The 24,162-nt window shown below is 39.4% G+C and overlaps 1 protein-coding gene across 13 annotated transcripts in view; it reads right to left on the bottom strand.

Annotated features, from left to right (window-relative positions):
* MAST4 (microtubule associated serine/threonine kinase family member 4) overlaps positions 1-24,162 on the bottom strand; it is a 610,376-nt gene that overhangs the window by 215,911 nt on the left and 370,303 nt on the right. Inside the window, exons 1-2 of one of the 13 annotated variants that reach the window (XM_020878298.2) lie at positions 6,918-7,746; positions 2,881-2,961 (exon numbers count right to left, since the gene is read on the bottom strand). The exons of 11 other annotated variants lie outside the window; for them this stretch is intronic. In XM_020878298.2, the coding sequence (XP_020733957.2) occupies positions 2,881-2,961; positions 6,918-6,964 (128 nt within the window). In that variant the 5' untranslated portion in view covers positions 6,965-7,746. Of the gene's footprint in view, positions 1-2,880; positions 2,962-6,917; positions 7,747-24,162 lie in introns of those variants that run through there. One more of the 13 variants, XM_020878300.2, reaches the window with a different exon arrangement.

Raw genomic sequence — 24,162 nt, 5'->3', positions numbered from 1 at the left:
TCCTTATCATTAGGCATAGTAGAACTCCAAATTCTAGGCACGGAATGGGAGCGAGAGCAATGCCTGCCATCTCAGGTCTGGCATCGCACCATCTCCTGGGATCTTTTCATTTTCCATCACCTGGAATGATACCCAGGGCAACTCTAAAGGCCATGTGTTGAAGAACCCTCTGGATTACTAAATGACTGTGGGTCCTCTCCACACTCTTGGTCTGTGAGTGAAAAATACAATTCCATTTTATCGAAACCAATTGTCTGGTGGTTGATTTGTGAGCAGTACCATAACCAATACATCTTCTATTTCCAGTTCACTCATTCATTCTTTAATAAACATTTTGCAAACGCTTACTACAGTCCATGAATTGAGAAAGGCACTGGGGAAATAAAAATCACTAAAGGAGGTCACAAAGTCCACATAAATGGATAATTAAAACCCCATATAAATGAGCCCATGGCAATGTGTATGTCTTAAGTTAGTCACAGTGGAAAGATTTGAGACTTCATTTTGAATCCAAGGCTAGTTAAGCCACTTAAATATCTAAATGTGTTAGCATCTTCATCTGCAAACAGAAGCAATATTCCTTCCTGCCTAGTGTCAGGTGGGTTAAATTGAAAGAGATAGAAAGCATTCTGTCAAGTATCAAGTGCTCTGCAAATTTTAATTTAATTCACTGCAATTGTCCTAATCCAGGACCTATTATCACACCAGCACCCTCACTGGAGCTTCTAACTAAAGTCCTATCTATTCTTAAAGAATAGATTGGTAAACAGATTGGAGATTGGTAAAGGTAAATTTTCTCAGTCATTTTTTTATTCAGAAAAAAATCTTCTAATACCCTGAAATAATTGCAAAATGAAAGTCAAACGTTTCAGCTGAGTATTTAAGACCTTACATAGCATAGCTCCAAATTAATGTTTAAGTCCATATCAATCTCTGTACAAGTCCATGCTTTTTTTTCTACTTCATCCACCCTATCTTCTAATCATAAACCCATTTCTACAATGTGCCACACTCTTACCTCCTTACTGTTTTATTCTTTGTTTAGTTTTGACCTTCACTGCTAACTCTCCTCATTGAAACCTTCCAGTTTTTCATGGTCCAGCTCAAATATCAACAGTTCCAAAGACATCTCTACATCTCTTTCCAAAAACAGTTTTCAGAACCTCATCTTCCTCTGTCCTACCACGGTGTTTTATTCGGAGTTTCTCTTCCCCACTATTGATAGCAACTTTATTTCAAGTAGCCTATTGTTTTTAGGAAGGAAAAGGACATGTGGGTATTTAATAAAGGCATGTTACATTGAGGGAAAAAGTTCAGAAGACAGACCAGTTACCTGTGGTTAGATCATCAAAATAGACAAATTACAAGAGCAATGGAATTCTTTGGATTGTGAGAAAATCATTCCTATACTTTAGGACCTACTATATTCAGGGGATAGCTTATAAAAGTTATTACATGAAACTTTCATACTGAAAGTCACTTTGACAATAATAAATATAATCCCATCATCAGAAGAGTAGAGCCAAAGTTCAAAGTCTTTCACTCATTTCTGCAGTCAATTCTTCAAATTTTGGTTCAGTCTTATTTTAGAAAAATGAGAGAAACACATTAAATTGTCCCACTGATGGGTCTTCCCTGGAGGCTCAGAAGGTAAAGAATCTGCCCGCAATGCAGGAGACCCTGGTTTGATTCCTGGGTCAGGAAGATCCCTTGGAGAAGGGAATGGCTACCCCCTCCAGTATTCTTGCCTGGAGAATCCCATGGAGGAGCCTGGCAGGTTACAGTCCATGGGGTCACAAAGAGTAGTATTTTTAAGGAAATGGCCATGCATGGCAAATTTTTCATTCATTTGCCTATAAGAAATAAAAAGTACTCATTAATAGAAAATAATTTAAGTCACTTTGCATCAACTGAGAATGTGCTTCTACCTTCTACTTTAGGAATAAAAAAATGGGTGTGGGGGTTAGGGGGGGTGACTTCTCTGGTGATCCAGTGGTTAAGACTTCATGATCCCAATACAGCAGGCACAGGTTCAATACCCAGTCAGAGAACTAAGATCCCACATGCGGCATGGAAAGAAAATTATTAAAAAAAAAAAAATGGATAAGGGGAAGTTGGGTTGTGATTAGATCCAGCGAGACGAATTCTATTCACAGACACTGAATTCTCAGAAATCCTAATAGATTGTATGTACTATACATACAATACTAACAACATTTTCTATTATGTACTCTCATGATAAGATGGGCTAAAATGCAAGTAGAGTTCCTTGAAGATGTTTCTCTCTAGAGAAGAGAAGAATGAATTTATATCAGCCTATGAGTGAGAGGGTAGGGTATATAAGTGGGGATTCTAAAAATTCAAAAATACTAATGGTTTTAGACAAGTCAAGTACTTTGTCCTGGAAGTAACATGACATAATTTATAGCATACATAAAATAATTTCTAATGTGAATTAGAAAGTATTTCCTAGAAACTGTAATAAATAGCATTATTATAAAAGATGAATCAAAATTCATGACTTTCAGTGCAGACCATTTTTCTAAGGAAAGCCACATGTAACATACACACAGGAGTCAAACAAACTACTAATCGCTGGACACTAAGGGAAACATGAGTAAGATATGCTCAGTGGAATAAGCAGAGTACATTTTCTCAGTGCTCCTGTAAAGTCATCAGGCAAACAACTCAACCAGTTTCCTCATTTCATATGTTAACATGAAGACAATAGTTAAGGGGGAAAAAAAAACCCAAAACTTTATTTTTATGCAATAAAATTATTGCATATTGTGGCCCACAGTGTTCAGATACTCATGGTGGGATATGGGGGATGGGAAGGCAAGACAAGGCAGCCCCGGGCAGGCAGCGGAGCGCGCTTACCTCCAGAAGTGAAAAGCGAAGAGAGGGCTACAGGGACTGCCTGGGCTGGATGGGGTTGGACTCAGGCTCCTTGGAGTGAGACTGAAAGTTAAAATAATGTCATTCCAAGTGGGAGAAATGGCGGCAGAAAAAATAGCATAGCTCAGTGAAGGGACTTTGTTCCCTTTAGGCCAGAATCATCACGGCATGCCTATCAGTACCACTAGGTAATCATCTAATCACGTGCCCCTTCTCAGCTCTAAATCAGAGAACAAGCACAATGCTGCCTGCTGCAATTTACATTCTCAAAACTACTGCTGCCATTTTTATTTGTGCCTTTTGTCACAGAGCAACTTGGCAGATATGTTCGACATGTGATTTTTTTGCAAAGAAAAGTCGGTGATTTTTTTATATTGTGTGTATTCTACTTCCAAGTCAGAATTAATGATAAATCTGTATCAAAACCATCTAGAAGTAGTCATCAGAATAGAAATGAAAATTCAGGTTAAATATTGTCATTTTTAAAAAAACAAAGTAACAAGTATTTCCATATAGGAAGTTATATTTTTAAGCACTTTTTAGTGAAAAATACTCAGCAATATGTTGTCTAAGTCTCATGGTAAAAAGTGTTCTTATGCTTATGTTCATAATAAGGAACTTCAAATTTTCTCATATATGGTTATACAGTATTTTATTCTCCAAGAGGTTCTTTTTTTTTTCCTTCAAATTCATCTATCAATGGACCACTGTAACTCCTACTCCTGTCAACCCATCCAAGCCTCCAGGCACATTCAGCAGCCAATTCTCAAATATTTAGCATGGGGTCCCAAGCTCAGAGTCCCTTTTCCTTTTTTTTTCTTTTAGCCTCATGGCTCTGCTCTTTTAGAGAGGAAAAGGAACAAATTAGTCATTTCGTTTACTTGCAACAATTCTGCCAAGAGATCTATCAAGATATGAAGTAAATACCAGTCGATTTCCAATTACTTTCACATGGCAAAATCAAAATAAGAATTAGCTAAATATTCTAGTACCAACTCTTAAGCTGAAGTGAGCCCTGAAGACTTCTGCTACATTACAACAAGTTTCTTCAAGAACATTCTTCTGCCCGTTCTTTGGTCCATGACTCTACACTGTACATGTTCTTACCTTAGGCAAAGAGTTCTTGGAGCTGAGCTGCATACTGGCTAATTCAAGCTGGCTGTACCCTTCACTGAACAGAGAAGGGGCAGCCGTGGCTAGCATCAGATTCAGGTGTACCAAATTCTTAATGCCATCCTTGTTCCTCATTATGTGGATAATTGAGACTTGGCTGTATTTGATTCAAACCAAAATGTGAGTCATTGCTCACAATGCTCCAATTTGTTTAATGAAATGTTTCAAAGGAATAATTTTTTATTATCTTCTAAAACCACCCTTGGGCTTGGTGTCAGTACTCCGTAAACTAAGGAATCGATTTCCTTATACATTCAGAGGACATTCAGAATCTGCTGCTTCAACATACTGTACTCTAACTTAGCAGCTCATTGGAAAGCCCTCATGAGTGCCCACTGATAGAGCGTCATCTAGTCTAAGTACAGTCTTATCTTTTCCTTCTGGTCCTAAAATAGGCATGAAAAGACAGTGAAGCCACTCAGTGCCTCCAAGCCGAGACATGTTATCATATGTGCTATAAAGTGTCTATGAACCTAATTCTACAGTAAAATTGAAAAAAAAAAAAAGAGGAATGAAAAAAACTACTCGATTTCTCAGAAATCAGAAAGCCATGCATAGGCTCTCTATATATGAAAAATTTCTGAATAAATTAATAACCATTAATTTCTGAAATATTACTATATTTGCTGTCTCACATCCAGGATTTCAATTTCTGAAACAGGAACCAGAAACGCCTCATGTTATTGATAAATCAGATGGGAAATTTTTGAATTGCCCCTACAGTGTGTAAAATAGGCGAGTGTAAGAGTGCATGCTGCAGTGTCTATGGAATAAACTTTCCTGAAGAAAACAGAAATGTCTCATGAGAGAACATTCAAAAGCTGCTCTGCACAGTGTGTCTTATAAGGTCCCCGAATAAATAAAATTACATACATTAAATGTGCCCTTAATAAAATCAATGATAAGACTTCTCATTATAACCATTCTCTGCAGTGTCAGGAAACTGAATTTACTCAAAGACTGCAGAACTAGCTTTCTCCATGAATGAATATGAAATCAGCTCTGTCTACCTAAGAGTAGTTTTACATTTCAAGGTAAACAAAATGTTCAAAGTGAATTTCTATTGTTATTGTCAATGACATTGAAGAGTGATCCTCTATTCTACTGCCTCAAGCTCTTCAGGTAAAAAATAAGCGATTTCAGATCCACAGTGCCATGTGCCAGGTAGAGGCTAGACTGAGGGGTTATGGCCCTGGGACCAGAACAAAATGCAGGGAACCCCTGCGCTGAGCTGATCTGTAGATCACCATCATCACTGGCAATGTCCTAAAACTGGTGGCGGCACAGCTCAGCCTTTCAAATTATAGATGGAACAGTAGATACAACTAGTTTGTACTTTAGAAAGTAACTTGAAGCATCTCCTGTTAATGTGGATGAGATATCAAAAACAGAAGAAAGAAAAACTGTAATGTGAAACGATACGTGCCAAAGCCGAAAGAGACAACGAGGAAGCAGCGCAACCAGAAATAAAGGTGGCAGTGAAGTTGGGGGTTAAAACTAAGTTTCTGGGCCTGGAGCACACAGCCACAGGCATCTGAGCTGTGCAGTTCCAGAACGCTAGAGAGAGGAGGATTAAGGAGAAAAACCTGTGGATGCCACTAAAATATTCCACAGAGATGAGGGGCGCTGAATGCCAGGGTGGAGATGGGGACAAATCAGTAGCATTGGGCAAATACTCTTTGTATCTCTGTTGTATAAAAAGCCATGTCTAGCAAGAAGGTTGTAGGAACCCTCTAAGTTTTCTAAGTGAGCACTTGTTAGTTAAAAAATCAGTCTGTGATTTTAGAGCAAGAACTGATGGAGAAAGTACTCCAATCGCTTCAGAAATGTCTTGTTTTCATTCATTTATCAACTGAGGGAACAGTTCCCCTTGTGTGACGCACCTACAGGATTCAAGGGGAAGAGTGACTCCTCAGAACTAGGCACAGGTCTCCCCTGCAGTCTCATCCTGGAAGGAGTCCAGCATGAATGAGATGATCAAGGTTGTGCAGATTTCAATGAAAATGCACTTTTATATCTGTATGGCAAGTGAGACAACATATTTACATTTTTCTACCAGAAATCTATTGTGCTGTTTATTATTTTAAGTGCCAGCACAGACGAACTCACAGCTTCTGCATCTTTGACAAACAGATTTAAAATAAAAATTTGCTGACACTTCCTGCATCACAGATGTTTAACTTCTGCGCCACAAATTAGATGTGGGCATTTTACATGGCTGCATCAAATCAGAAGGCAAGTCAGATGTGTTAATGGGTTAAAAAAAAAAAAAAAAAGGTAAGCAAACACAGAGCCCAACTAGGTAAACACACCACGTGAGGTGGCCGGAGACTCTGCAGAAGGACGCAAAATGTACTACAGTTCATTAATATTCTGCTGCACAGATAAAGCAGGGATCACCTCTAATGAGTGTGACAAATAACCCTTCTCCTGCACTCTTATCCATTGTACTGTCTTCTGGTATCCAAGCCAAACAGAGGCCCTTCTTTAGAACAAGGCAGCATGGGGATAAACAAACAGTAAGAGAGAAGAAAAAAAAAAAAAAAAGACACACCACGGCCTGCTGATACATTCTTTCACAATGAGCTGTTAAGATGTTTCCAGCACTGAGGTTTAGTAACTTTAAATATGCAGCAGCGCTTTTCCTCTGACTGCAATGCAAAATGCTGGGTCGGGGCTTCCACATAGGCTGAAATCAAATGCCATACATTTAAGACAGGTTCCTTCCAGCTCACACTGCAGTGCTCTGAGGCTGTCAGTACAAACAAATGCTAAAGAGCTATTGGTCGCAGGAAAGCGAGTGCCATGCAGAAAGCATTAAAATACTAAAGAGAGACAATACTTACTCCAAGGTCAGCCCCGGAATCTGTAGCCTTTCCCGCTGGGCTTTCATGGTTGTTATATGTTACCACACTCTCTTGTAACCATGACACGCATTCCCTGCCAGCGTCCCGGCGATGACAGAGAGCCGAAATGAACCTCTAGAAAGGGCTGGTCTAACCTTCTCTCGAGGGGGAGGGGGATCCTGCAAGTTTCGGTCCTTCCACCTCCAGCGGTAATCAAGAGATGTCAGCCGCTTTCCTCAGGTTAACGACAGTGCACACTGCACTGATTTCGTTAAGGGAATGAGGCTTTTGGCTCTGCATATCAAGTAATTGGTTTCTGATTTTTTTTTTTTTTTCAAAGAAAGTCGCTCCTCTCACAGACCCAGTTTTCACCTCAGTGAAATGAAAAGTCCTCTTCACCATGCAGACTGGAAAAAATAATAACAAAGCAACAGCATCATACTTATAAAAGAGTTTATTTCAGCAAACCTCAACTATTCCCTGCCTCCTGGGGATGCTCTTGAATAGAATTTGGCCACCCGCAGGAAGTTCTGCTTATTCTTCCCCTGGTGGAGTTAACAAAATCAGTCATGTTCCACAAGAAAGACACGGGGAACGGTTGCCCAATGAAAATAATTAGATTTTTTTCTATATATGGCAATCATCAGAAAGAGGAATAAACTAACTGCCTTAATTTGGGGGAAGTTGAACTCTGCTGTGAGGCAAAGACTTGTGCGAACAGGCAAACCCTACAACTGGGAAAATACCAACTGGAGACACAAGAGATGGGAGCCTGGATTTTCATTTTGGAAAACTGATTTTTAAGAACAGTACAGTGCTAAGTACGTTAACAAGAGCAATCAAATACGAATAAGGAAAGAAACAGAGAACATATATTCTGGAAACCTGGAAGTTTCATCCTGTATTTATTCAAGGAGCAGAATTTTTCACAGTATTCATAACTTGGGACTAAGTGTACCTCCATTGCTGGGCATGAAGAACATCTCACTCACATTCTCTAATGCAAATTTTAACATGTTTTACAAACTGGCAACCATTGGTTTGTTGAGAAGAAATACTAGGACAAATCAGGATTTTACTTTAGCAAGTCTGGGTATTTTACTTTAGCAAGTCATGGCTGTTTCACCACTATGGTAAAAACAACTGTGCTCAAGGGGTTACATTTTAAAGGCCATGAAGTCAAGCTCCCTCTTTTAACAGATGAGGAAGCTGAGGGCTCACAGCTGGTGGTGGAACTGGGATGAGATTCGGTTGTGTTGATTCCTGCCCCAGGGGCCTTCAGAGTAGGGGTGTCGTGTGCAGCTGTTCAGGTTGTGCCCTGCACAAGGGTGCTGGGCAGGAAGGGAAGTCAAGGCTGAAATCCAGCCTGCTTCTCACTTTGCCACGCTCAGGCTCTGGGATGCTTCCCACCTCTTTTTTCCCCTCACTTTTACAATGTTACACTCGGCTATGCACCATCTAGAGGATCATCTGTTTACAAGCCTACTAAGGTGCACGTGGACTAGAGAAAAGTCCACATGATCTTCCCCGAACCTTTCTCTACATCCTAATCTGCCAACTTGCTCTGGGGGCATTTGTTAATGTTACTTCTCCTCTGTGAGCTCACAGAACTAACCAACCCTCCTCCCTGTTAGAGGCAACATATCCACACAGAGAATACTCACTGGTTGTACTGCAAGGAGGCACATCAAAGTGTAAACTAATAACCATAAGTAGCATAAAAGCATAAAACAACAAGAAATAATGAAAATACAATGGAATACAAAAGAGGAAGGATCAACTTTGCTCCCCATTCTATCCTCAGGATACTTTTTTGCAATGTAAAATATCCAGAATCTCACCATTTTTCCACCCCGAACACCTTGATTCCAGATATACTGTGTCCAGGTTGGATGCATGAGACAAGTGCTCGGGGCTGGTGCACTGGGAAGACCCAGAGGGATGGGATGCGGAGAGAGGTGGGAGGGGGGTTCAGGATGGGGAACACATGTAAATCCATGGCTGATTCATGTCAATGTATGGAAAAACCCACTACAATATTGTAAAGTAATTAGCCTCCAACTAATAAAAATAAATGGGGGAAAAAAAGATATACTGTGTCCTGACTAGGTCATTGTCATTTCCTTCTAACTGAATTCTCTACTTTCTCCCTGCCACCCTCCTACACTTCACTGGCCACACAGACTCTAAGATGCTAATTTTCAGAATGCATCATTCCTCTGCTCAAAATTCTTCACTAGTTTCCTTCTTATTCCAAATAAAAGCCCCAAACCTAGCAAACTTGGCCAAAGAATGGGACAGCTGAGCATCAGGAGGAGTGACAATAGCAATATGTTAAAATGTATCCAAAGTTTGAAACTATGAGTTCAAGGAGACAGGAGAGGAAGGAAAAAAGGAAGGAGGCCAGCCAGCCAGGGTCATCTTTGGAAGATGTTAGAACACTATCCCATTGCTTTTAAAAACTGGTAAAGGGGAAAAATCAAGCACTTATCCTGCTTTCCTTAAGAATAGAACCTCACAGATGCAAAATTTCTACATAGACATGTTCCAAGTGGTAAATACAGAATGAATGGCAACATGAGATTACTGCCATTTTTCAACCCCCAACAAATCAACAGATCTAGGTCATAATCAATGATAACTGCTGACATCACTAAGAGATAGCTGGATACTACGTGCTGCTTGATATAACACATCTGAAGTCTTCTCATCAAACAAAGCCACATCACTCCTGGATACAACCGAGCCTCTACATCAAAATGCCATTTTACAGGAAACATAGTGACAAAGGAACGTAATAATACCACAGAAATATGATCAGCATAAGCTACACTGTGAAAGCCAGAACAAATGATCTGATCCCTTAAACATTTTCAAAGCAACAGTAGAAAGAAAAAAAAAAATGGAAAAAGAATCTCAACCTTAAAAAAGACTTGAGACATATTGACTAATTGCAACATATAAACACTTTCGGGTCCTAATATCAAACATATAATCAAACATTTAGAAAATAATTACTGTAATAGACTCCCCTCCCACAAATATGTACACACATAGTGGGCATTTGTTAATACTAGTAAGTTGTCTTTAAATATAATATTGGAATCAATCATTTTTCATTTCTCACCTTCTAGAGATATACCCCCAAATATTCACAGATAAAATGTCTAGGCTTTGCTTCAGGTTAACCTAGAGAGAGAGTAAAATATATGAGAGAAAAGTAGGAACTTCCCTGGTGGTCTAATGGTTGAGGACCTGCCTTCCAACACAGAGGATGTGGGTTCAATTCCTGGTCAGGAAACTAAGATCCTACATGCTATGGGGCAACTAACCCCACATGCTACAACCAAGAACTGACCAGCCAAATAAATAAAGAAAAAAGTGTTTTTAAAAAAAGAAGAAAAGAAAAAAAGAAAAGTGACTCTGAATAAATATTTGATAGGCCTGGGTGATAGGTAGATAGGGGGTTCATTATACTGTTCTGTTTAGCACACACCTGAAATTTTCTGCAACAAAAATTGAAGAAGAGTTTGTACGAGGACTGCAAAGATCCATGTGACATGTACAGGCCCATCTCCCTGGCCTCCTCTCCTACCACTCCCATGCTCATTCCTGGCTGCTCTTCACATGCACCAGGAACACTCCTACCCCAGAACCTTTGCACTATTTCCACTGCCTGATCTCTTTCATCTGAGATGTCCAGATATCCTGCCTATTTGAAACAAGAAGTCTTCCCCGCACCTCGTGCTTCCTCATCAACCTGATGTCTTTTTCTCCTCTGCACTTATCATCATTTGATGTTATTGGTACTTATTGACTGACTGACTGTCTTCCCCTATGCAGGGAGGCGCCAAGAAGGTAAGTAGGTTGTGCATATCTCCAGCGCCAAGAACAGCTCACACAGGTTTCCAATACCTATCTCCTGAAGGCTGAATAAATGTCCCTCCCTATATAGCTACAACCGCCAACCAAAGAGACTCGGCCTCTTCTTTCTCATAACTATAGATTTCTACAACATTAATTGTTGGAATCTACATGTCAGAATGAAGACCTCAGAGAGTTGTCTTCAAGAGACTAGAGAACTGGGACATGTTCATTTATCACATGAAGACCCAGAAAAGCCCCTACTGACCGGAAGGCACACATCAAAGACCAGCTCACACGTGGGTGTGGAGAAAACCAAGGTCACAGGAGACTAGTGTGCTGCGTTTTGACGGGAGGTGCGTAGGTGGGGAAACACTGGTTTAAACTACTTTGGGATCACTGAGAAGACATGCACAGAGGCTGGAGTTAAGCACCCTCCTCTTCTGATGAGACAAGATCACTGTGCAGTCACATTAATGGTGGCAATATGGATTTGAACAAACCCAGTGGCATGGCTTAAGTCAGGGTTCTTCTATGTATTCTCTAGAGTAATAGTTCTCAACCAGGTCCAGCAAAGTCTGGAGACATTTTCCGTTGTCATACCTGGGCAGAGATCAGGGATGTTGCTGAGCACCCCACAATGCACTAGACAGCCCCCACAACAAAGAACTACCCACCCCAAATCAACAATGCTACTCGAGGAACCCAGCTGTAAAATCAAGTGTCAGTTTTTGCAGGACCCTCAGCATCATTAACCAGTTTCAAATATTTTGCTTCTGATTTCATTGTACTAAGCTTGGGGGTGTGGGGGGAAGACAGCAGTCTTATTGTTTCATTTCTCAGTCAATATTTCCTCTCTCAGCAATAATACTAACCTAAGTGTATGTAATTCTCCCATCCTGCTTACCGGAGCAGTAACCAAACCAAAATCTGCAAACAAGACAACCCAAAATATAGGCAAATGAGCTCCATGGGGGCACCGGGGCCATGAGCGAAGGGGCGCACACGCACCCAGCCAGGCACATTGACCTGAGGCACACAGGCAGACAGGATTTACACAGGAGGGTTTGACTTCTTAGACGAAATTCAAGGTGCAGATCTCCCCAATCCAATATTTTCTCATTTTTTGTCTCTCTAGACTCAAGGCTTCCACAAGAAAGATACAAAACCCCAAGGCAAGAGTGAAAATCAGCATCACTCTCCCTGAATGTTCAATTATTTATATATTCTTAAAAGGTGGGCATGGTTGAGGGAAATGTTTCAAAAAGGGGTGTGTGTGTGTATGTGTGTGTGTCTGATCTCTTCTTTTGCAACCCATAATCCAATAATAGTTAGACCACACTATTAACATTTTCACCCTCTCATTAGCTGGTATCATTTATAATCACTTTACTGTGTACCTGAAACATTGTAAATCAACTACATTTCAATAAAAAATAAAAATTAAAAACCTTCAAAATTTTTTTCAGCAGTCCTTGTTCTAGGTATGAGAGATGTAGGAGTGGATGAGACAGAAAGATCCGTCTATGGAGTCCATTTAAGTTGGGGAAACTGAAAAAGGATATAACTAAGATTATTTCTGATAAGGATGGGTACTGGGTAGGGGTCCTCACAGGTGACACGATGATCGGGGACTCAGGGAGCAGACACTGCTTTCATACTGGGACCAGGAAGACTCAGAGATGTACAAGCTTCATTCGCAGGATGACAAGGAACGAGCTCTTGAGTCAGGAAAAGAGTACCACAGGCAGAGAGAATAGCAATCGCAAAGTCTCTGAAGCTGGGACAGGCTGGCTCATTTAATAGCCTTAAAGAGGGCCATGTGCCTGATTATAGTAACACCATAAACATTCGTTGAGCATTTATATAAAACATAGCACTGTGTGGGATGTAAGGATGAATCATATACAAGCTTGATTCTTAAGGATTTTATCATTTAGCAAAACAGGATGAAGGATAGAATATAAATTAAAGGAGGAATCAGTTTTATGTTGTATACACCATGAAGATGAAGAACTGGCTTTTAATTTTAGTGATATCTTTAATGATGAGTATTGGTTTTTCAAGCAGGCCTTTTCGAGAAGTCAGTAAATGATTTCAAAGCGATTCTCCATCACTTCATAAACCAGGTAACATGGAAGTGCCATGCGTCCATTCCCTGAAGGACATATATCACGTGCGTCCTATGGGCAAGACTCTAAAGAAGTAAGGTGGCTGAGATAGGGGCACCTCCTAGGGGCACAAGATGAGGAAAGATCAAACAGAAGCATCTTCCACTCTTTCTCCCTTCCCCTTCTCGTGCCCTCTCCTGTTCTTCTTCCTTCCCCAAATAAAATAAAACCCTTTCTTAATAGAGAAGGCTTAGAACCAACACCTACATAGTTTGCTAAAGATATCTCAAGACATTTAAGGTATCAAATTAATCACCAGTACACCTTTTCTCAAGAAACTACTAGGGGATATGCTCCACCTAAATAATGAAGTGAGCCACTTACGAGAAATGCATGAGACCAAGGAAAGTACAGTACATAGAAAGAAGTAAAGTGAATTATCAGGAGGAGGGTAATGACGATAAGGGGGAACCCCAAGAAAATAGTCATGCAGCAGACCTACAGAGCATACAGACCAGTCTTCGGCAGAAAGATGGAGGTGTCCATCAACGGACGAACAGATAAGCCAAATACAATAGATGGATGGAATGGAAGGCTATTCAGTCTTAAAAGAGAAGGACATTTTGATATATGCTATAACATGGATAAACCTTGAAGATACGATGCCAAGTGACTATAAGACAGTCACAAACGGACAAAAAAGTTGCATCTCCTGTTAAAACAAAAATCTTTCTCAGTTTTCTCACACACTTCTCTTTTGGGCTTCCCTAGTAGCTTAGTCGGTAAAGAATCTGCTTGCAGTGCAGGAGACCTGGGTTCGATCCCTGGGTCAGGAAGATCCCCTGGAGAAGGAAATGGCAATCCAATCCAGTATTCTCGCCTGGAAAATCCTACGGACAGAGGAGCCTGGCCGGCTACAGCCCATGGGGTCGCAAGAGACAGACACAACTTATTAACTAAACCACCACCACCACACACTTCTTTAACATACTCCCTCTTTTTCAAAAAGTTATTCATACTCTTCATCATTCCATGCAGGATTTGGGGCAATATATAAGAATATACTACTCACTATTTAGTAAATTACAAATGAAGCAAAGTAAAAAAGTATACACACACAAGTAAAAGAACATTAAGTCAGAACTAAAGAAAATAGAAAACAGAATAAAAGGATAAATCCATGGGAAAATATGAAACCAAATATTCAGAAAATACAGAATGATAAAGTAAAGGGGGCAAATTTGATGGCATTATCTGGAACCAAATTAATTAATTACTCACCCAACATTATATAGTTAGGAAGTGACTGAGTCAGGATTCTAAATTGGATTTTTCTGACTCCAACTACTGTGTTCTTTTTAACTAAATAAAGTACACAACACTTTTCCAGATCATAAAGTATAAATATTGAGTCACTTGACAAAATAATTCCAGACATTTTTCTAGTTAAGATATTCAACATATTTAATTCATATTAAAAATTGATTTTCAACAGAATTTTGAAAAATATATTGCATAAAATCAGATATACTCTGGATAGGTAACCCAAAAGGTAAGCTAATAAACTCTACTTTTGGACAGATAAACTGTCAAAAATGGTCAGCAAACAAAAATATTAAATGACACATGATTTGGGGAAAAGAGTCACAAAGTACTTTCTGGAGGTGATAACTGAAAAAAGACCTCTTCAGTCTCCACACTCAGCAATGCCATGGTTATCTCCTGTTGGGCTAGATTATCAGGGATATGGAGTAGACAGCACTATTCTTACTATTTTCTATTTTTGTGAACTGCTTAATCACTTGTGGCCTGACCCATTAATAGCCACACCAACATCTTTCAAGAGCTCATCTCACATTAGCAGAGTTCCTCATTAGAGAAAGGCCTTCTTCAATGGCTTACCCTAATGGTGTCTAATTTTTAATATTTAAAAAAAAATTTCACAGTGTGAATTACGCAACTGATTTTCCACAGCTGGAGCTTTGTGAAAACTTTTATAAATAATAGATGCAAAATCTAGAGAGACCTAAAAGAGGTAACATGAAGACTGACAAATCAAAGAAAAATCTTACTTTTTAAATAAAAAGAGGGGCAATGGTAAATTCAAAACCACTTAAAAGAAAGAAGTGAAAATTCAGATGGTCATCAGTAAATTTTAAAGACAACGGGCCATATATAACAGTTAAGCTCTTTTAGGGGAATGTTATCATTCACATTTATGGACACCAGGTTCTGAAACCTGGGGAAGACAACATATAAAGAAGAGACACACATATTTGCATTGTCACTGAAGAGCTACAGTCTTCTTTAAAAATGCTCCTCTCTCTGAAATTTCTGCTCCCAACATATCTTGCATAATTCCAAGTCAAGCATATCCTTTAGTTATTATGAAATGTTATGATGATCTGACAATGCGTAACAGATGACCCAAATGCATGTGTTGCTCTGCAGTTTGAAGTCATGGTAACAAAAACACCAAAATTACATGTCTCCATCACAGTGCACACAACGGAGACAAGTAGAGCAATGGAAAAACAAATGCCATTTCTTTATATTGCATGCTTGACGGCTATCATTCCTTTGACAAACGTATACTGAATACCTATTATATGTGCAATACTGGAAATAATAAAGAAAATTAGTATTTCATAGTTTTATTATAAAGTGTATACTTGGTTTAAAAATAGAATTTTATGGAAAAGGTTTTGTTGGCTACCTTTTAGGGGAAGAAGGGAATGAAAACGGAAGGGGGGAGGTAGGACAAGCTGGCTCAAACTTGCTTGCCCTAACAACAGCGGTTATACTGATTGTCATTCTGATATTCCAAGTTCTGCTAAATAATACAAGAGGTGAAATTAAAGCCTGGAAAGACTAATGTTGGCTTTGTGGTCACAATATCTGCTTGAACTTCAAGCATCTTATTTGAAAAAGATAGACAATATCTATTTCAACTGGGCAAGCAACATAAAGAGAATTACATGTTGTTAATGTGATATTTTCCATTCTCATCGATGTGTATTTTACAAAGTTTTTAAAAGAGTATATCCTATCTTATCTCCTTTACAGTCAGTTTTTCTTTCCTTTTTTTAGCTGTCGACAGGGACAAATAAGCTGGGTCTGCATGGTATCATGAATCCAAAGAAGAAAACCAAACAGAGAATACAGGCTGAAACACTAATATCACTTTTTTTTTAATCTGAAAATCCTTCTCCAATTCCCATTTCTTCCATTGAAAATTATCATCTTTCAATGCAAATATGGCACCTGTTTTAGAACACTAGGAATTGTTGAAATATGCATCTTATAAAAGCAAAGATTAATGTATTTTGCAAGAATATATTGCTGAGGTATATACATGAAGATGAGTTACCCAAAAACACAAAATACAATCTATAGAAATATGGAGAGAAACATTTCTAACTATTGATTTTCTCTTGAGCAGAACTTGAATTTTTAAATTTGCAATATTTTGGTTGATCATTACTATTATCCCCTAAAGAATTTCTAACTGTACTTTTTATGCTTTTCTTTTAGTCAAATTTTATTTGTTGTTGTTCAGTCGCAAAGTCACGTCCAACTCTGCATTGTGGACTACAGCTCACCAGGCTTCCCTGTCCTTCACTATCTCCCTGAGTTTGCTCAAGCTCATATCCATTAAATCGGTGATGCTGTCCAGCCATCTCAGTCTCTGTCATCTGCTTCTCCTCCTGCCCTCAATCTTTCCCAGAATCAGGGTGTTTCCCATTGGCTCTTTCCCTCAGGTGGCCAAAATATTGGAGCTTCAGTTTCAGCATCAGTCCTTCCAAAGAATATTGAGGGTTAATTTCCTTTAGGATTGAATGGTTTGATCACCTTGCCATCCAAAGGACTCTCAAAAGTCTTCTCCAGCACCATAATTCAAAAGCATCAATTCTTTCAGTGCTGAGCTTTCTTTACACTCCAACATCCATACATGACTACTGGAAAGACCATAGCTTTGACTATGTGAACCGTTATCAGCAAAGTGGTGTCTTTTCTTTTTAACATGCTGTCAAGGTCTGTCATAGCTTTCTTTCCAAGATGCAAGTGTCTTCTAATTTCATAGCTGCAGTCACCATCTACAGTGATTTTAGAGCCCAAGAAGAGGAAATATGTCACTGTTTCCACCTTTTCCCCTTTTATTTGCCATGAAGTGATAGGACCAAATGCCATGATCTTACTTTTTTGAATGTTAAGTTTTAAGCTAGCTTTTTCACTCTCCTCTTTAACTCTCATCTAGAGGCTCTTTAGTTCCTCTTATCTTTCTGCCATTACAGTGGTATCATCTGCATATCTGAGGTTATTGATATTTCTCCTTGCGATCTTAATTCTAGCTTGTGCTTCATCCAGTCTGGCATTTTGCATGATGTACTCTGAACATACATTAAATAGCAAGGTGACAATACACAGCCTTGACATAATCTTTTCCCACTTTTGAACCAATTTGTTGTTCTAACTGTTGTTTCTTAACCTGTATACAGGTTTCTCAGGAGGCAGGTAAAGTGGTCTGCTATTTCCAACTCTTTAAGAATTTTCTGCAGTTCTTGAGGTGCCAGCCTACTGCGTTCCCGCTTTGCTTGGCAAAGCAAGAAATCCACTCTTTCCTTCTCCTCCAAATTTTATTTTGGAGAACATTATCCTCAAAACCTTCGAAAAATGTTGTGAATTTCTAATATTATACTATAAAGTTATCTAACATGTAGTGCTCATGTCAATTTCATAAATTTGAACCTATAGGCATTCTTACCCCCATTTTACGAATGAAGAAAGGAGGCCAAGAAGTAATAATTAACTTGTCCAAGGTCACCCAGCTAGGAAGAAAAGGACCTTTAACGGTCCGCTTTGCATAATTTATTGAGATTGCTTTCTGTAGTCTAATGAAGGATCGATTTGATGAATGTTCCTTAAGTATTGCAGAATGCAGTGGGAAGACAAGAGTCTACATTTATAGCATATAACATTTAACAGAGATCCATTCAAATCCCAACTAACTTCTTATTTTCTTGACCTAATATTAACAACATTGTGTTAAAACATCTGCTCCCTCTCCAAAAGCAAGTGCCTCTTAGACCAGTGTACTGAACATTTTTGGTTTTTAGGATTACTTTAGGACATTGTTTCTGAACTAAATGATTTACTCGTGCAGTTTGACAAAGTATCTCGTCTCCCAGCACACATTCTGACACACCATAGTTACTGAAATTTGTTGTCTGAACTCAGACCTTTCCTATTTCCAAAATAAGTTAATTATCTCCAGTCCCAACCCTCATTATTTCCACGTTCAACTATTTTATCACAGTATTTATTGTTTGTCCCCAATATTCTTTCCCTTCATATGGATTATTATTTATAAACATTTTATACAGTTTGAATTATTTTATTTATTCATTTTTTGGTGACATCATAAGTGTATTATTTGGTTAGTACTGTAAGATTAAATATATATGAAGGATCTATGATTTCAACTGCTTTAAGAACCCTATGGTAAGAGAAAATTGGTTACAATGAAACTGTTTTTCTCTTAGAAATGGTAAAGCTGGTTCTTAAGAGAAAATTGGTTACAAAGAACCCTATGGTAAAAAAAAGGGAAAACAACTCAAATTTATCGTAGAAAAAAATGCCTTTCTGCTAATGTGCTAAGTTAAAATAGTCACCTCAACTTAAACTACTTGCTCAAAAAGGTCTCCTCTGCCCTTTTGATCTAAATTAGATCCACAGTTATCTTCACCGAGGTCATTCTGTTCTTTTCCTTCAGAACACTTATTACAGAGTAAAATTTAAATAATAAATATTAATGTAAACCCCATAAGGGCAGGGGTCATGCCTTTTCTGTCCACTATTTCATACTAAGTATTTATTTAGCACAGTGTTCACACATAGAAGGCACTCAATAAATATTTGACAATGCATAGATAACAAAGATAACTGAAAGTATAGTCACAGGCATTAAGACATCAAATTCAACCGGGAGATTATTTCTAGAAGGCTTAGCTATCATTCTTGACTAGAACTATCAGAATCACTCTGGGGCTATCTTGAGAAATCTAGCATGCCAACTTGAACTAACCATTCAAGTTCATCCAAGCCAGTGATACAGATGGCATCAACTATAAACAGCAATAATAGTCTTGTAACCTGGAATCTGCACTGGAGCCTGAGGTGGCTAGCCGGGACAGGCAGCAGTGATGGACAGAGGGAACAAAAAGGACCTGGGTATCAGAAGAAAAGTGAAAGTGAAAGCCACTCAGTCATGTCCACCTCTTTGCGACCTCATGGACTAAACAGTCCATGGAACTCTCCAGGCCAGAATACTGGAGTGGATAGCCTATCTCTTCTCCAGGAGATCTTCCCAGCCCAGGAATTGAACCCAGGTCTCCCACATTGCAGGCAGAGTCTTTACCAGCTGAGCCATCAGGGGAGCCCAAGAATACTGGAGTGGGTAAGGAAAAGTATAAAGCCACACATTTTTAATAATTCTGTCATGCCAAATAGCAGAGAACTGCTCGAGAGGAATCTCTGCTCATATGAGAGAATTTTTATGTGACTATCACTAATGCCCTACCCCTTTCCAGGTAACCCCAAACTTGGAATCATATTATATACCTCTCTTATCATGCTCACATGATAACAGAACTCAGTCTTTGGTTCTGAGACAAATAATCCAAATCAGACACTGACATGGGTTTTCATCTTTACCTTTCCTTTTCTATCTGCTCAGCCAACTTGGGAACTCAGTCTCTGAGCAGGTTTAAGTCCTATAAGCCAATAGACCCCTTCATCACCCCACCCCCTTCTTTACAAATGAGGTGCTCAGAATGGATGACACCTGTGACACCTGCCTTGTGGGTGAGAGGGACAGTCACTTCATGTGAGAAGTCTGTCATCTAGATGCTCTATTTTCCTACGTATCTTGCATGGGAGAAAAAAATTTTTTAAGTCCCCAAATAGCACAACATGGACTTACCAGGTGGCCTACTTGTAAAGAATCTGCCTGCCAATGCAGGAGACGCAAAAGACGTGGGTTCGATCCCTGGATCAGGGAGATCCCCTGGAGGAGGAAATGGCACCCCCACTCCAGTGTTCTTGACTGGAAAACTGCATGGGCAGAGGAGTCTAGTGGGCTACAGTCCATGGGGCCGCAAAGCGTGGGACACGAGTGAGCACACACCGAGCACAGCGTGATGAAATGAATGTTAATGCATCTTTGCCAATTTCAGCCCCAGCTGCCTCCTCACATCACAGGTTGTTGCCTCTAAAAGAGCTGAATTCTTGAGAACCAATACAAAGACACACAATGTACCCATGAGAGACTTCCTGGGTGGTTCAGTGGCTAAGACTCTGTACTCCTAATGCAGGGGGCCTGGGTTTGATCCCTGGTCAGGGCATGAGACCTTACATGCCACAACTAAGAGTTCACATGCCACAACTAAAGACTCTGCATGTGACAAATAAGTCCTGGCACAGCCAAATAAATAAATAAATATTTTGTTAAAAACGTACCCATCCTCTCAAATCCAAATTAAAATTCAATTTTCCTTTCCTGTGGGGTATGAGCCTGGTTGGTACAATCTTTATGGCTCATTCTGTTTCCTGACAGAGAAAACGCTTTGCAGAATGGACAAGCGTTACAGGAGGGAAGAGACTGTCCCATTCTTCTAGAAAGAAAAGACTGCAGTGAAAATGATCCTGAGAGTAAAGTGAGATGGAGGTTTGCTTCCAGTAATCTAGATGGCAAAGTAGAAAACTTAAAATACTTGAAATACCTAAGTAAACAGAGAATAGTATTAATCCATTCCTTTGTGATCTCCATGAACGTATAGACTGAAATTTTATGTGTTAAAAGACAGAAAAAAGAATTGCTCGTGCATTTTTTCCCCCTCATGTGGAGATGGAATATGGTACAGGAATTAAAAAGAAAAGCTGTGTTCCCTTATTTTAATGTTCCTTTGACAGATCAGGATCAGGCTGAAACTCAGGTCTGGTTCAAGCCCTACAGGGACCATAATAAAAGTCATCAAGAAAAAAAAATATGTCCATTTTCCAGGGTCCTACTTCTTCCAAGGCAGAAACAACAATAAAGAAATCAGAGGTGAAAAGAATTAGTACATCGTAAAAAACAGGAAGGAAAAATACTCTCACGTTGACTGTCCCTGAGAGAATTTACTCACATACTTAAATTTATGCAGCAAGTTACCATACCAGGAGCCTCATAAATACTGGCTCCATAATCAAGCTGCAATCATTCATTTTATTTACATTTCATTAGGGGCACTAAGGTAATGATCTGCGGAAGGTTTCACTACAGCCAACGCCAAAGCAAATGGACATCTTAAAGGGAGAGGGCATAAAAAGGGACTGTCATTTGTCCCAACGGCATGGAATTATTAAAGAAACAATCTGCTTAAAAAGTTACTGTGTGCTTTTATGTGTTTCCTACTTGTAACTGCATTCTAAATTATTTTTACTCCACACATTACATGTGAGACAAGACCTGAATCTAACTAAAGAATGTAGACTGAACTTTGAGTATTACATGGAAAACAAACAAACTTCCATGAAAGGGATGCTGCAACCATAATTTCCAATACACCTAGAACATTTGCCATATATATTATAACTTGTTATTTACCGCTGGCAAAATCCATGACAACCTTTCAGGCACTTCCTTAGCAATTTGAATAGCTGCACCAAAGGGCAGAGCGGCAATACACTGAATAAAACATCCAATGCCTGCATTATTCCTTTGAAGGCTGTCAGCCATACATTTTGAATAACCTGAAATGAAGATCAAAAGGGAATAGAATTCATTTATTTATTTATTTTACCTGAGGCAGTGAATGAAAAGAAAGCAAAATTTAGGATAAAAAAAAAAGTTTAAATGTAGGCAAATATCAACACTTTGTTCTGAAGATCCACAAAGTCCAATAATTTCCTCTAAGTCACAAAACATGACATTGAGCCATAAAACTAAAGGCAAGGCAACAAAAAGATCTATAGAAAAATAAAACCAGATATTCCTTCCTCTCATTCCACTTTTGAGTCACCTTTGAGCTGACCTTCACTCACACAGTTCCTCCTGTATTCTGGTCATGGGCCTCACTTCAGTTCTCTTCAATAATTTCAGGCTGAGAATGGTTCCTCCTTCCTGTGGGGATTCCCTGGGAATCATTCATGTTTCTCTCTCTTTCCTCAAATATGTTTTAAAGACAGGAAGAACGTGATAGAGCTCAAGATGGGAAGAAGAAAGAGAGGGTGCGTTATTTTGAAATGATTCTAACATGCAAATATCAGTTTAGTATCAGTATCCTAAGCCATCTTTCTATACAGATCCAAAACAAGATGGCTAACGAAAAACAAACAGTAGAAATGACTGTCAAGCAGTTTTACACATAAGCTATTGCACAAGTTTAATGGTCCCATTTAAAAGCCTGACCTCACTCAGTAACTGATTCTATGCAAAAGATAATTCAACTAACAAGATTCTATATAGAGTATAACATAATTGTGTGTGTGCAGTTGTGTCTGACTCTTTGCAAACCCACAGACTGTAGCCTGCCAGGCTCCTCTGTCCATGGAATTTTCCAGGCAATAATACTGGAGTGGGTTGCCATTTCCTACACCAGGGGATCTTCCCCACCCAAGGACCAAACTCACATTTCTTTTGTCTCCTGCATTGGCAGGCAGATTCTTTACCTCTGAGCCACCTGGGAAGCTGTAACCTAATTACCAAATTGATAAGCTAAATATGGCTCCAATACTCAATACTGGAGGCTTTTCCTATGACAACAGAAGCAGCTATTACTGCTGTCCCCACCTACCTGCCAGCAGACACAGAGAGAGCTGATGGACAGCATCTTCTCCTGCTCTATCTTGGGGGCCCAGGCCTTGGGGACCCTCGTCACAGAAGTCCTGGCTGCACTGTGCCAGGACCGTGGGGCCCCACAGGACTTGGTGGCCTCCATGGGACTCAAGGATTAGGACCCGAGGGGTTCTGGACTACTAAGACAATTTGCCTGAGAGTAGGAGCTGGGTCAGACTGTGTGGAACAGCCTAAGAACTCACCCATCATTTCTGGCATAGCTTTCCTGGGGAAGTTTGTTCAGAGGTCTCAAATGAGTGATCTCAATGTGAACTGTTAAAAAAGAGCTCACTTGAAAACTTGTGGCTGTTGAAGAAAAAGCAACTTAAAATGGAGATTCTGACTCTAAGGGTTTTTGTTTGGTCCTTTAAGTCAGTGAGTTTCTCGTGAGTCTGAGTTTCACTTGTTGGTAAAACGGAAGTCATAACACTGCCTCAATACCAGGAAGTAGTCATGTTCATGTATTTCTTTCTTCAGAGAAAAGTTTGAAAATCCAAGGATATGGCAGCAGAATTCTCAGAAGCCAGTGACTTACACTCATGTATACTATTCCTTCCTCCCCTGTTCACTGTGGCCAGACCTGTCAAGATGATGGCATATCATCCCCATGATCTGATTACCCATTGGCTGGCTCTGAGTTCATCAAAACAAAATGATCCTGTGTGGGCCTGACCTAATCAGGTAAATCCTTCAAAAGAAAGTAAAGCAGCAGACAGCGGTTTCACTGGCCCAGCCCAGAGAAGACAGAAAACAGGGTGAGCTCGACAGTTGTAAGGAGCTGAATTCTGCTGACAACATGAGCTGGGAGAACAGAGCTGAGCCCTTCCCACACTTCTGATGTCTGGAACTAGGAGATAATAAATAAGTGTTGTCTTAAGCCACTAAGTTTATGGTAATTTATTACACAACAATAGAAAACTGGCGCAGAGCAGATCTGTAAATTCATGTTTTTTTCTATAACTACTGGGAAAAGAGGCATCAGAAGTAACACAGTACACACGTAATACACACAATGAAAAAAGAAGAGAGAGGGGAGATTTGAGATGTATTGGGCCAGACATTCTGGTAGCTGCTTAACAAATGTCTCTTGTAAAAAAACAGTTTTATTTAGAAAGAAGTTCTAGTGTATTCTATCACTCTAAAATAAAGTTTCAAATTAAAGCCAAATTACCACCAACTTAACACAAGTTTTAACCTTTTTATCATGATACAGATCTTGTAACTAGCAAAAGGATATAATCCAAAGTTGGCTTTGAACATTTTTATTTTAAAGACTCTCAGAGCAACCAATGGGTAGGTGATTGCAACCTTGAAAACAACTATACAAAATAAAGTTATGCTTATCATATTGGTCATTCAGAAATAATTTTCTCTCTTAATGGGCAAACTAATC

This window comes from Odocoileus virginianus, chromosome 14 (genome assembly GCF_023699985.2).
Source record: "Odocoileus virginianus isolate 20LAN1187 ecotype Illinois chromosome 14, Ovbor_1.2, whole genome shotgun sequence".
Taxonomy (NCBI): Eukaryota; Metazoa; Chordata; class Mammalia; order Artiodactyla; family Cervidae; genus Odocoileus; species Odocoileus virginianus.
This window is presented reverse-complemented; position numbering and strand designations above follow the sequence as displayed.